At 42.1% G+C, this 14,829-nt stretch overlaps 1 protein-coding gene across 3 annotated transcripts in view; it reads right to left on the reverse strand.

Moving 5' to 3' along the window:
* Positions 1 to 14,829, reverse strand: part of LOC111865281 (zinc transporter ZIP10) — a 32,014-nt gene that overhangs the window by 11,069 nt on the left and 6,116 nt on the right. For all 3 annotated transcript variants that reach the window (XM_023853189.2, XM_023853183.2, XM_023853197.2), the window contains exons 3-6: positions 8,834 to 9,079; positions 7,333 to 7,502; positions 4,684 to 4,812; positions 955 to 1,030 (exon numbers count right to left, since the gene is read on the reverse strand). In XM_023853189.2, coding sequence (XP_023708957.1) covers positions 955 to 1,030; positions 4,684 to 4,812; positions 7,333 to 7,502; positions 8,834 to 9,079 — 621 coding nt within the window. The remainder of the gene's footprint in view (positions 1 to 954; positions 1,031 to 4,683; positions 4,813 to 7,332; positions 7,503 to 8,833; positions 9,080 to 14,829) is intronic.

A 14,829-nucleotide genomic window follows, 5' to 3' on the forward strand; every position in this document is an offset into this window, starting at 1 on the left:
GGGGTCATCCTCCAACTCTTCCTGGCCATTTTTAAACAACTTCAACCACCTGGAGACTTGAGAATAGGAGAGAGCAGAGTCCCCGTAGGCTTCCTGAATCATTTGGTGGGTGTCGGCGAGGCTTTTGTTCAGTTTAGCACAGAACTTGATCGCGTAACGTTGTTCGATAGTTTTCTCCATTGCTCGTCGTGACGCAGGCACTAACAGGAGGTTCACGGAAACAGCGATCCTGACGCTCCCAGAGCTCAGAGCAGACTGAGCTTGGAAGCGTTGTGAAGCTAAGAGTCCTCCCCCCCCCTTTTCGCAACCGGTTCGAACGCCTTGCGACCAGGAGGAGCGGCGGGGAAAAACAAACTGCCTTACTTTCCGGACAAACCCTGTATGCACCTTCGGCAGCTTACCCCAAGGCTATTGGGTCAATGCTGTCCCGGTAACCCTGCCTTCCACCCCCCACACACACACACACACACGATCCTATTCCATCTCTGCTCTGCTACCTGCTGGCCCATCTCCACATACCTTTCCCCTCTCCTCTCTATTGATTTCCTATATAGCCCACTCTCCCTCCCTTCCTGTTTTCGACTGGTGACTCTGTCTGCAGCCACCTGCTCACGCTGGTTCCTCGCTCGCGGATTTTTCTTTTTTTTTATACCCTGAAGATGGAGGCGATACGTTCCTCTGAAACGTCGGTTTATACAAGATTCACACGCGCCACATCCCAAAGATGGCATTCTTCATAGTCTTCACCGCCGTGAAAACTTCAAATCTTACATAATATTATTCCCTTATTTTCCATGTTTAGCTTCTTGGTTCTGTGCCGTATAGTAATTTCATATATTGTACCCTGAGCTATCAGTTGTTGCATATTGCTCCTTTTTTAATGTTCCAAGTATTGGTATTGCGGCATTTATTCAGTATATTTTCTCTCAGTGTAAGGTAATTCCTGTTACATACCTTCGTTTTCATTCAGATGGGTCTGTTCCTTTGGGTCGGACTGTGCTCCAAGGTCAACTTTTTGATTCTGTGTGGACTGTTGAATGAGAAGCGATGACCATTAGTACAACATTTTGCATACCAAAGTGACTCCATGGAGCTGAGCCCTTCTTGAGAAATCGCCCGTTGTGCAGCTACTCAAGACCTTCCCAACATTTTATGGAACCCAGAGGTTCATTACCGTGACATATTCCATACAGATTTTTAAATATTTGGAATCTATATGTTCATTGAATTTACACAGCTGCCTTTTGTGCCTAGTCAGTTTTAACAATATAGCCTGTTTGGTGCTCATCTATATCAGCTTGAAAAATAGTTCAGTATTTGGTAAGCCTTCATGATTTGACGTTAGGTTTACTACCTTTTCTCATGAAGTATGCACAGGCAATACTTTATGTCCTTGTCTCTTTGTCAGGAATAGAATATATGCTTATGTCGCATTGTAAAAAAAATATATTTTTTTATTTCGCTTAGTGGGGAGTGGATTTCAATTGGATCCACTCGGCACGGCGGCCACTGATTGGCCTATTGTAGCCTGCCCTGGGTGATTATGATGATGAAGAATTTGGTCGAATGAAGATTGGAAAGGGAAACCGAAGTACTCGGAGAAAACTCGCCCCAGCACCATTTTGTCCACCACAAAACCCACTTGACCAGACCCGGGATCGAACCCGGGCCGCCGCGCTGGGAAGCCAGCAACTAATCGCTTGAGCTATGGCGCGGCTCCATGTCACATAGTAACTTTATCATATGTAGCATTTTGGTGGGAAAGCCAAAAGGAAAGAAACCACTAGGAAGTCCTAGACGTAGGTATGAGGGTACTAGTAAGCTGGATGGTATAGGGTGGGGTGGTGTGGACTGGATAGATCTGGCACAGGATCTGACCAGTGGAGGGCTCTTGTGAACACGTTAACGAACCTTCGGGTTCCAAAAAAAAAAAAATTGGGAAATTCTGAAGTAGCTGCACAATTGTCAGCTTCTCAATAATGGCTCAATTCCGTGGTATGAGTATCGTTAATTAAGTGTCAACAAAAGGATGACATTTCAATAAATATACGTAGAGTCGAGTGAGGGATGAAGAAAACTTTCAGAAATGTTTATGCCCTCTGACGCTAGTTACGTGTTGGTCATTCTTGCAACAATTATTTTATATAGCAAAGTCTGTAATTATCTTCGCCATGCCGTGCCTCTGAGGTCTAAAAGGAAATAAAAGTTTTCTAACTTCCCGAATTTCATTATTAAACTTTCCACCAGACTGCGCTAAATATATTAATATTAAGTATCTGATTGTTTGGAAATACCGAAGGAAAAAGATATGTTGCTAGACATAGGTAGAGATAGGAAGATAATATTAAAATGGTTCTTAAATGACTAAATTAAACGCAAATTTATTCCAGAGCATAATTTATGAAGCATGATGTCACGAGGACTATTGGGGGAGTGGAGGTATAGCTCCACCATTCTTGAGCTGGGCACTAGACGGAGGTGCATGGTCAGCTTCAACGTCCCTGCGACTTTACGCCTTGCTAAACAGCCCCTGGTACCCATTGTATGTATAAGTTTCTGGGTAGGCTCTACGGCCCGTCTGGACGTTATGCAGAAGAGAGATATCTTTGCTCCGTCCGGGAATCGAACCTCGATCTCCCGGTCACCGAACCCATAGGCTAGACGTTATACACTCTAAAAAATAGGACGTATAAGTATACGATTATATTTAATTAAGATTACGGACCAATGGTGGGCTTTTGTGAACAATATAATGAACTTTCAGGTGCATGAAACGCATGAAATTAATTGATTATCTTATCAACTATTAGCTTCTCAAGGACTCTGCTCCATGTACTCGTAATTATTTATTACAGACTACTTTGTGATAAACATTAAAAATTATCAGTTATCGCCCTCTGTAACTCAGAGTGTGATAACGTGTCGTAACGCACGCAGTTTTCAACACCAGTGACGTAAGTAAGATCAGGAGATGGCGCCAGGCCTCAGAGATCGGCACACTAATAGCCTGGGTATCAATTGAAAAAAAAAATAAACAAGTTAAACGAAAACTTCTGCTGTAAGACCCAGTTAGTGTTTACATTTTGTACTGAAGCCCGGCAACAGAGTCTGTAAAACTGATTTGGGGAGGATGAGGCCTTCCTTTCTGCAGCCATCGGGAACCGCCGTAGAGGCCGGGGTGGGTGAGTTCAACAGTGGTATTGAACGTATGAGAAACCCACAGAATTAGGAGTCAGGAAACAATTTTTTTTTCATTGGCGCTACAGCCCTCATTTGGGCCTAGGCCTCCCACCATGAATCTCTCCGTTTCACTTCGATTTTACTAGATCTAAAACATACGGTAGGATGTCTTGGGCGGGTGATCAGCTCGTCGCAAGGCCTCTATCTGTACACAAACACAGAAAAAACGCACACAAACATCCATGCCCTGAGTGGGATTCGAACCCACGATCCCGGCTTCGGAGGGAACGAAGACAGTGCATGCCTTAGACCGCTCGGGCAGATAATTTAATTCCGCAAATTTTTGTCAACAGACTGTGAGAGGGCTGGTATTTGTCGCTTGAATTAAAGTTATTAATCCGTCTTAATAGTGTGCATCCTGTTGTGTGCTATGAATAAGGTATACAAAAGTATATAAGGTATGCCGTTTACACGACAATATTCTGTGTTTAAAAAACAAAGAAAACACTGCTGTATCAACATTTGCTTTTATTATGCTTTTACAGACGCAACATGTTTCGGCCCGTACACTGGATCATCATCAGGGGTACAATGCTCCAGTTTCAGCTGTTGAATTGCAATTAATTATCATCTAATTCTTCAAATAAGGATCCTTATTGCGTCTTGAAATTATTGAAATGCATAAATTCATATGTTGAGCCTTGGTCAAAATTTTAAAACTGAAAATTGTTAGATAATAAATTTTAAAATTAAAGATATAAAGATTAAAATTAGAAACTAAAGATTAAGACAAAAAAAAATCCGCGATTTTAGTCCGCAAGCGAACTATACCGATCGAGCGACCGCTGCTTGTCGGCGAAATTCAGTGCCAACTTTTGCGGATAGAGGGTGTCGCGTGGTCAGCGCAACAAATCCCCACGGCCGTTAATTTCGGTTTTCTAGACCGGAGCCGCTATTTCCTCGAAATATCTCCTCAATTATCATCACGAGGCTGAGTGGACCCCGTTCCAGACCCACTACTTCTCAGAAAAAATAATCTGGTAGCGCCGGGAATCGAACCAGGACCTCTGGATCTGTAGCCAGGAACGCTGAACTCTAGACCACAGAGGAGGTAAAAGATTAAGAAAGTTAAAATTGCGTTTTTGTAGTAAAACTCCGCGACCCCTACGTGTTGACTTGGTTTTATGCCGGTAGAAGCGACTGTAGCGTGGGGCGCCCGCGTATCGGGATCTTCTCACATGGGGCAGGTCGTGTACTCATGACCTTAGTGACGTCTTACAGAGCTTATGCTCATTATTCCGTATGTAATATATGTCAGGTTATTCATAGTAGTCTAGACCGAACCGCTACAACATAGCGACAGCACCAACGCAGGGAGCATCCAGTGCTTATACCATCATCCAGAACTTGTTACACTCCAATAACAGCACACAAATAAGATATTCCTTTTGTTCGGGATAGTCAAAACCCTGTTACAGGAGAGGTCCTCGTGATAATACTGACCTTGGAGTTCATGTAATGGAGAAGAGCTTCCAGCAGGAAAAAGAGAACAATTGCGATGAAGGTGACCATTGCCCGCAGTACTGGTGTGATGTGGTCGTGGCTGTTCCCAGCAGCGCGTGACGTCAGAGCCTGCAAACAGAAATGTCGAACGGTTAAGCTGGGTGTGAGGTTCTCATTGTGAAGGGTTGTAACTGTGTAATTCAGACAGAGCCCTCTATCCCTTCGAAGTGTCCTGTTTTGTAACATGTGTCTACCCCGGACCTAGTGGAGAATACCTCAGACATGTAATGAAATTAACTTCCTACTCTTGCCAGTACGTACTGCATTTAAAAACAAAAACTCCGTGATTTTAGTCCGCAAGCGAACTATACCGACCGAGCGACCGCCGCTTGTGGGCTAAGTTTAATGCCAACTTTTGCGGATAAAGGGTGTCACGTGATCAGCGCAACGGCTCCCCAAAGCCTTTAATTTCGGGTTTCTAGACCGGAGCCGCTATTTTCTTGAAATAGCTCCTCAATTCGTACTGTATCAAGCGATGTGTAATCATTGCCGTAGAGTATTTGGGTGTGATTCCAATTTTCAGTCTCGGTCCATGTTTAATCTGACGACTAAAACTGAGTTTCTGTCAGTCAGCTGTTCCTGCTTTCAGAGCTGAAGCTGCGTTTAATTGTGATACTGTGAGGTAACCATACCGGTCGAGGAACTGTCACGTCTGCTTGTTGCACATAAACAAAGCTTCGTGCTTCACACGGTTCTGGTATACAGATTTTGGACTTATTATAGAGGTTAGGACGTGAACCGGGTGTTGAGGACAATATTTGGACCGAAGAGGGATGAAGTAACAGGAGGTTGGAGAAAACTGCATAATGAGGAGCTTCATAACTTCATACTCTTCGCCAAGTATAATTAGAATGATCAAGTCAAGGAGGATGAGATGGGCAGGGCATGTAGCACGAATGGGGGAGAAGAGGAATGCATATAGGATATTGGTGGGAAATCCAGAAGGAAAGAGACCACTAGGAAAACCAAGGCGTAGGTGGATGACCAATGCTAAAATTGATCATATAGGGATAGAATGGGGTGGTACGGATTGGATCGATGTGACTCAGGATAGGAAAAAGTGGAGGGCTCTTATGAACACGGGTATGAGCCTTTAGGTTCCATAAATTGCTGAGAAGTTCTTGAGTAGTTGCAGAATTGGCGAACTCTCAAGAAGGGCTCAGCTCTATGAAATTATTTAGGACGTGATCTTGAATGGGGAAAAAAGAAATGGTATAAAATACGTAAAAAAGATAGATTGTCTGTATGGGGAAGTGGAGGCATAGCCCCACCTTTCTTGACGTCGGCACTAAGTGGATGTGAGTGGTCAGCTTCACTCCCCTGCCGCTTTACCCCCGGGGAAAGAGCCACCAGTATCTATTCCATCAAATATGTAGTGCCGAAAATATGGAATTCCAAAAAAGATACAGAAGGATAACATAAAATTTTATTTTAGGAAAGTGAGTTTTGGGTATGTGAACTAGTGGGAAATATTCGTACAAGGTTATTCTAATTGTCGGAATTTCCGTGAACTGTAAATATAAATCCCGACAATAATTTAGAATCACTCTGTGTCTGAGGATACATTTTACTTATGAATCCTGAGGTTATTGGCACTAAAATTCCTGCAGCTTCCACTCTGCAGCTATTTTCTCTGTTACTGTCTTAGAGATCTGGAAGGAATGCCGCCTTAATTCTGCTATCATAGCATTTTTTGCTCAATTTTATCACGGAGTCCCCCCTCCATTCAATAACATTATTCAAAACTCCTCGTATCCAGTGGGTATTGGGGGGAGGGGATTTCCTTGAGGATAAAGTGGCCGGTACGTGAAGCTGACCTCTCACCACATAGTGCAGAGTTCAAGAATAGTGGAGCTATACCTCCACTCCCCCACATGTCTTCCTGGCATAGTGCTTAATTACGAGGTAATTTAGCACAAGAGCAACTTTACTTTATAATTACATGTGGTATCGCTCACTTTCTCGAAAAGAAAATGCTCCAGTTTATCAGAGTCATAAATGTTTTTGAAGAAAATGTCCGCATAAAGAGCAGAAATTTAGGATTATAGCACTGACTATGATGGGGAATGCGGTAACGTAACTAGTCGTGACACTATGCTGCAAGCTGGTAGACCGCCGGTTCGATACCCGATGAGATCATTGGATTTTCAAATTTACCTAATCTTTTCAGGCGCACTATGACCCTGTGTTCGACTCAATCTCAAACAGAAATGAGTGCCAGGAATCTTCGCGGAGGTAAAGGGCAGCCGGCGCATAATGCTGACAACCTCAGCGCCATCTTCGAGCCAATTGTCTGGAGAAAATGTGGGAGCCTCGACGTCTTACAACGCTATGGGCCTCCACGGCCTGTTAAAGGGATAGCTTTACCTTTACCTTTACCTTTCATAGCACTGACCGTCAGCTATAAACTTAAGAGGCAGAAGATATCTGAACTATCAGAATATGTGAATAGATACTGGTTAGTTTGTGTGTCCGTCCCTCTTTCCACGGGGAAATTCAGACCCCAAAATATTTTACTTGCAAGTTCCGACCTGCGTCATGATTTCACCATGCAATACGGTTTGCTTTCCGCCTTTACACCAAACTCACATGAGGCAGCAAGTGCAGCAAGGCATCTCCGGACATACAGCCAACAGCCAGCGCTACGAGGAAATGGAGTAACTGTTGATAGCAGGTTTTCTGCACCAGTGGGACCATAGCCACTCCGAGAAGGCCAATGAGACTGATGGTCAGCACACTGAGTGTTGCGTACAGCCAAGCTGAAACGTGTTTATTGAACTGCTGAGAAAAGACAGATTCTTCAAGACGTACTTTCTTGTTTGAACAAGCGTTTAATATGTAAACAGTTACACCATTATCAGTACACGCTCAAATGCATTAGCTGTGCAATATGCATCTTTAAAACGGACTGCTCACAAAGCCGCCTTATCTGACTTCCGCGTGTTTATTTCTGAAAAGTGATTTATGAGAGTGAAAGCCGTATTTGTCCTCATGCACTTAATACAGTTGAATGGCCTATTTACTGCATAGTCTGATTGAAACCGGAATATATTTTCTGATCATAATTTTGATGTGCACAATATTTTATTTCGTGCATATATGTTCTAAAATTATGAATTTCATACTCTTTATAACATCAGAGATTAAAATTTAAATTTTAAGTTTGAAATAAGATATTTTAATCAGACTGCTTGTAGAAAATTCTCACAGTATGATAATTACGCAAGTGAGTTGATATTGAAACTTTTAACCAAAAATATTGGCAGATTTTTATACTTTACCATAACAATTAAACTTCTGATTTAAAACTTAACGAGTGAGGAAATTCATACGTGATGTAAAATTTTGGAGATTTCACTCTGTCAATGGCCGTAGATTCTGAATTCATTAATGCCAACTTTGCGTTCCCTTATACATAGTGTAAAGCAGATGACCTCAAGCAAAATCACTGCAAAATGCAAACAGTTTAGATATGTTTTTCCTCACATTATTCAAGACATATCACTGTTGAAATTATGAGAATTATATTCTTTATTTTGAAGAGTACTAGCTTCCAGAACATGATGCTTTGTAGTCTGGTAGATGTTTGCTGTTGTTTGGGAAGAATGTACTGTCTCCATCTTCAGGATCGAGAGTAAGTTAATCAGAAAAACAAGTAAGCAGATGGCTCTTTCTAACTGACCCAGTGAATCAGCACCGTTTCCTTATTCTACACCTGAGGAAGGAAGGGGATTCCGGATTCCGAAACATCTTGTATTACTGTTGAAATAAGGGCCGCGCCATAGCTCAAGCGGTTAGTCGCTGGCTTCCCACCGCGGCGGCCCGGGTTCGATCCCGGGTCTCGTCTAGTGGGATTTGTGGTGGACAAAGTGTCGCTGGGGCAGGTTTTCTCCGAGTACTTCGGTTTCCCCTGCCAATCTTCATTCCACCAATTGCTCCACAATCACCCTCACCTATCATCTGGGGCTGGTATAATAGGCCAGAAGTGGCCGCAGTACAAGGGACTTTAGTCCCACCCCACTAGCAATAAGAAAAATACTGTTGAACTGATTACACTTTACTCATCAGTTTTACTGTAGCATGAACAAACCTGAGTGTTGTGGTCTTGTTGAACTGGTTAAATGTTGCTCCTCAGTTTTATTGTGGCACAAGCGTTGGTCCAGCTCGTACACAATAGCAGGACACAGATTCAGAAATACACTGGGAGAGATGACAAGGCTGTGGTGTGGCTCAAGCCCAAAAGTTTCCAGAATATCTTGTGTGGAGAGACACTTGTTGCTCCAAGGCGCCGCTACGGGTAGTGGCTCTGAGTAAGATGTGACCAGTTCTTCAAATTCTGTGAAAAAGAAAAATAATTAGGCATTTAGAGAAATTGTGTTTGTTTTTCCATAAGGGCAGAAACTGTCTGTCGTGTGGTTCAGCTCTGAGCGTCAGTATTTCTGAGCCTTTTCCTCACGCAAGTTCCTTGGGCTCAAGAGTCAGGCTCCTGAATGGCGAATTAGATTATGTCTCAAATTACAAGTACTTGTATCACAAGTATAATGCGATATATACTTTTTATTTAGCGGCCTCCGTAGTCTAGAGGTAACGTTCCCACCTCATGACTCGCAGTACGCGGGTTCAAATACCCGGCGGAGGTCGTCGAATTTTTAAGGACGGAAAAATTCAGGGAACAAGTCCTCCTGGAGGGACTTTAAGCCGTGGGTCCCGTGTCGTAGCTTTACGGCACGTAAAAGAACCTCATATCTCCAAAGGAGGTCACTGAGCCAAATTACGGAAGTTTCCCGCCCAACAGCAGTCTCTAATACCTCTGGTAGATGGGGTAAGCATTATAGATACCTCTCAGCTAGTAGAGCCGGTCTCGCCGGCTGGGCGGGACTGATGGTAAGCACCAGTACCGGTAGGATATAGAGACTGGTAGAAATCATAGAGGGAAGCACAATGGACCAATACAGGTCTAAGTGCATGGGGAAACCCACCCTCTCCAATAACTAACTAACTACTTTTTATTTTAACGAAATTACAAGTACTTGTATTACAAATATAATGCGATATATATGTTTTTGCCGGTCACGGTAGCCGAGCGGTCTAAGGAGTGCACTGTCTTCGCTCGCTCGGAAGCCGGGATCGTGGGTTCGAATCCCACTCAGGACATGGATGTTTAATTTGTTTGTGTGCGTTTTTCTGTGTTTGTGTACAGGTAGAGGCCTTGCGACGAGCTGATCACCCGCCCAAGGAGTCCTACCGTATGTCTAAGATCTAGAAAAACTGAAGTGAACGGAGAAGTTCATGGAGGTAGGCCTAGGCCCACTGGGGCTGTAGTGCCAAGGAAAAAAATATATACTTTTTATTTTAAGCAAATTACAAGTACTTTTATTACAAATATAATGCGTTATATACTTTTTTATTTTAAGCAGACTGTATTTAGAATATTGATCATGTAAGGCCGAAACATGCTGTAAGAATAGCGAGATATTTGAATGAAATGGCAGTGCCCACCTTGTCATTGAAATATTTAATAAGTTTTATTGATTGGGCTGGCAATTAATACTAAGTAAATCTGAAGATTTCTGTCTTCTGGGTCCCGTCTATTCCGTTGAAAGCTAACCGACGTTTCGGAGGAACATTTTGCCTCCATTTTCAAAGTCGTAGCATAAGCCAAAAAAAAAAAAGCTTGAAGCAGGTAGCAAGCAGGGCTCTGCCTTGAAGGTTACATCACAGAGGATAGAATTCTTCATAACGACCACTGTGAGAACCTCAGATTCTACTTCTTAAGTTAATCTCATTTAATTTACTCTGGGTTATGACGACGCATAATTTGATACATAGATACGAACCTACACGGCGTCACGTCTCAAACGATCGCAAATTTGATATTTACTACGGCGAGAACCTCAAATCTCACAAAATGTATTCATTCCATGAGCATAAAACGTAATTCTCAGTTTTTTTTAATTGTGTTTGGCAAAGCATATCTCATGCTCCCTTCATGAGGCTTCACATAGCCTCGGTTCAGAACCGCAGCTTCCTGCACTTGTCCCCATATCTGGATGCTTCTGTTTTTGTTTTTGTCATGCAACAATAATTTGAGTTATGGAGCTGTAGATTTGGCATGGTTTTGTGGTAATTTCCTTTTTAATTAACGCAACTTAAAATTGATATATTAGGGACATGGAAAAATAAAAAAATGGGACTTTGCAGAATAGGAGTATTTCGGTTCGATAACATTAACGGGTTAATTATTTTAAATTTAATTTGAAATTTTTAAAAGTCATATTATAGCCTATGAGACGTAAACCTCCGGAACCCTAAAAGGGCTCTCAGGGGTACAAGTTATAAGATAATATACAAGCTCACTGTATTTAAATACAGACAAATCCAATATTTCGCTGTTTAATATATCGGTAGATTTGAGACATGTGACCATGACTTTGAAAATCTCCGGGCTGTACAACCACCTCTCCCGAGCAGCGCTAGTATCACAATGATTGTTGATGCGTGTTGTGACATGTAGACCCCTTGGTAGGGAACGAGTGGCTAGCTCGTTGCCGTAGACATGGACTCTTGGAAACCAACTCTGTACGGAAGACGTTTCATGGGATAATAATTTACAGACGTCCCTATTGAGATAAATTCTCGGAAACCAACACGTCGCTGTGAGATCAAACGGCGTTTCCGTGGATACTGATACGCTATATAAGAGGCCATTCAGATCAGCATGAAGTCATTCCCGCGTGGAGGCGGAGTCGAATACCTCCACCGTAGCCCTGCGAGTCGTAGGAGGTGACTGCCTGGGGTTATAACCGGGCCACCCTCTTCCTTGGGGGTATAAATACGCGGACTTGGCCCTCCAGGTTGGAGGAGTCTCGAATCTGAGACAGTAAAATGTGGTCATGAATTCCGCGGGACTCATACCTGGGAATGACTGCACTGGCGAGGACCAGCAGCAATCGTAAACCACAGGCCTATTCTCTCCTCAAGGAGGATGTTACATAAGGATTAAGACCTCAAGTGTTCAGCTGAGAAGAAAATTGCTAGTTTTGGGTCTCAAGGGTCTTGTAGCCAAAACAAACTGATTGGCGGTAAACCGCCAGTTGTAAAGTAACGCTGACTCTGAGTAAAGTCAATCTTAGTTCAAGGTCAAGTAAGTCGTAATTCAGATCACAATAGAGGGAGATCAGATCGGAACAGAATTAGGCTGAAGATTTATTGTGAATCACTTGTGATTACGAGTGATGGTAAAGGAGTGATGAATAAATCCATTCATTGAGGTCCAAAGCCTGCTATTATTAGTCACGCAGCCACAGAGCGTGGCAGCACTATAGACTAAGTTGCGCGTTGGTATTCACATTAGGTGTTTCGCACGTCACTCAATGTGATGGCGTCCGTCCGGCAGAAAACTCAATGCATATTGTGATATGCCGAATTCAAGTCAATTGTTGCCGTTCCCCCGTGACCACGTTCCAGAATTGGCTGTAAAAGCGTCTCAGATTATACGCGTATAAAATTTAACTCGAAATTAAAGTGAAATTAAAGTTACTGACCACCCAAAACCTGTCGCATTTGCTTATTTCACGTTGAGTGAAATTGATGGAAGTGAAGGCATTTTACAATGGGTAATGTTTACACACGAAGTTACCTTTAACATCAGTGTCTATGTCAGTCGTTACAACCGTAGAACCTGGGAATCAGAATATATTTTTGAATACATACTTGATTCCCAAAAAGTCAATTTGTTGTGTGGAATACCGCATTACCGTGTGGCAAGACCTTACTTTATTTGTGGTAAAAACCGTTAGTAGGGACATTTACCTAGATCTGTTAGAACAGTTTGCTTTTCTCCAACTTGATGAGACTGAACGAGAACATGCAACTAGTGTTGTTCTCCAACGAGACGGCTGCTCACCTCAATTCAGTCTACAGGTTTGCCTTACTCTGGATACTAGATTCCAGAATCTGTGGAAGAATAACATGGCTTGCAAGAGGTCCCGATCTAACACCATTTCTGCATTTGTGAAGTAGGCGAAGTGCTGTAACAATTCGTGACTTGGACCTCATGCAACAGAGAATCGAGCCACACGTGCTTCACTATATCTGGCCTATACCGCTTGGAGGTGCGTGTAGAGTTACTAGTAGTGCCAATTTCAAGACCTATTAAGATATGGCATGTCCTGAGAGCTTCTAAAAATATTTAAAAAAAATACCCGAATTTTATACCGTATTATAATATACGACATTTTGAAATCCCATACAACTTTTTCGATTACCTTTGCTAAGTTTAATTAAAATGATCAAGTAAAGGAAGGTGTGATGGACAGATCATGTAGTACTCATGGTGGAGAAGAGGAATGGATATAGGATATTGTGGGGTAGCCAGAAGGAAAGAGACCACTAAGAGGATAAAGAGGTAGGTGGGTGGATAATATTAAAATGGATCTTAGAGAAATAGGATGGAGTGGTGTGGACTGGATTAATCTGGTTCAGAATAGGGACCAGTGGGGGGGGGAGGGGCTCTGTTGAACACGATAATGAACCTTCGAGTTTCATAAAATTTTGGGAAGTTCTTCAGTAGCTGCAAAATTGGCGGCTTTTCATGAACAGCTCAGTGCCATGAAATTAGTTAGTTCTATGTGAAATTTATTAGAAGCGTAGGAAAGTTCCTTTAGAATAATGTGTATATTTTAGCTCTTAAATTAACACGAATGGGTGTAAAGGGAAGAGCCTGTTTGAGTGATCATAATGTAGCTCTAAACATATCCAGTACAGAGTATGTAGAAATAATTTCCTTGTCAGTTTCCTATGTCCTACCGCGGACCTTTTGCAGAACACCCACAGATATGATATTTCTATAGAGTTTCTGGATGTGACTGGAATCCACATTCCCAATATTTTCTTTTCATTACACGAGAAAATTTGATTTCTTTAATTCAGTGTCATTCATTCTTTGGAATTTCGACTACTCTATGCTATGTTAATGGCAAAGAAAGCAATGGTGTTCCGGGAGCATAATGCGTATTACCGCTTGTAGGCCTATCCCATCATATTATTGCTTAGTGGAGTGGGACTAAGTCCCTTGTACTGCGCCCACTTCTGGTAAATTTCCGTTGGTTCCGAACCCCTGAAGTCTTCCACACTAGGCCAGAGTCTTACCCATAGACCACCAACAACACTTATCCCATCAGATCCTTTTCCTCCATACCAATAAGAGTTAAATTCTTCCAGCAATTATATTTTGCGATATAAAGCACTAGGTTGCAATTGTTCTAATTATGCCATTATCTGAGTTGCTAAATGACCACTGAACCAAATATTTCCTTCTGCTTTACAATTTCAGTGTTCGGAATATGGAGACAATTCTATATTATCTGTTTAATTGTTCTAATTTCGAAAATACATTTTAACTAACTGTCTGTAATGTTGAATGTTGCTGTTGTCAATATGAAAGATTTTTGTCATAATTTGGAATACAGGTTGTCGTGTTGCCCGAGGTACTGGTCCGAGAGTGTGAACTTTAACGTTTTTGGACATTTTAGCTTCGCTTCGAGAAAGATATTTTGAAAATCATCTTCAATTTTATTATAATTTCAGTTCATACAGATTAGTTTGTGAACAAGTCTCTCGCATATTTTGAGGCATTAGCTCGAACAAATTCAGGAATTTGTTGTACTACACACAGAGATCAGTGAACACCATATAACTCCCTCTCTCATGCACACTACTCGCTGGCGACTAACCAGTCAACCAGTTAACCAAATTTTGGCATTTTTCTTCGAATCTAACGACAGGGAAATGTCTTATGATTCCGGTTCTTGTTTTGTGGCTTAATTAACGATGTTATCAGTGGCTTAGACTGTGTAGCGTCATGTGACAGGATAATCAGTGAATGAAGAATTTGATACGACGTAGAAGGAAAAGGTTGTGGCCTCTTTTGAGGCACTATTCGGACATTTGCCTTTCAGTTATCCCAAAATGGATGTATCTTCACAGTTTGCGTCGATGGATCACCATTAGATTCATTTATTTTAAACAAAACAGAAATGAGATACGACACTGAAACAAGGAAAGAAATATTGTGGGGACTGACCG

Source organism: Cryptotermes secundus, unplaced genomic scaffold (assembly GCF_002891405.2).
Source record: "Cryptotermes secundus unplaced genomic scaffold, Csec_1.0 scaffold806, whole genome shotgun sequence".
In the NCBI taxonomy this organism is placed as follows: Eukaryota; Metazoa; Arthropoda; class Insecta; order Blattodea; family Kalotermitidae; genus Cryptotermes; species Cryptotermes secundus.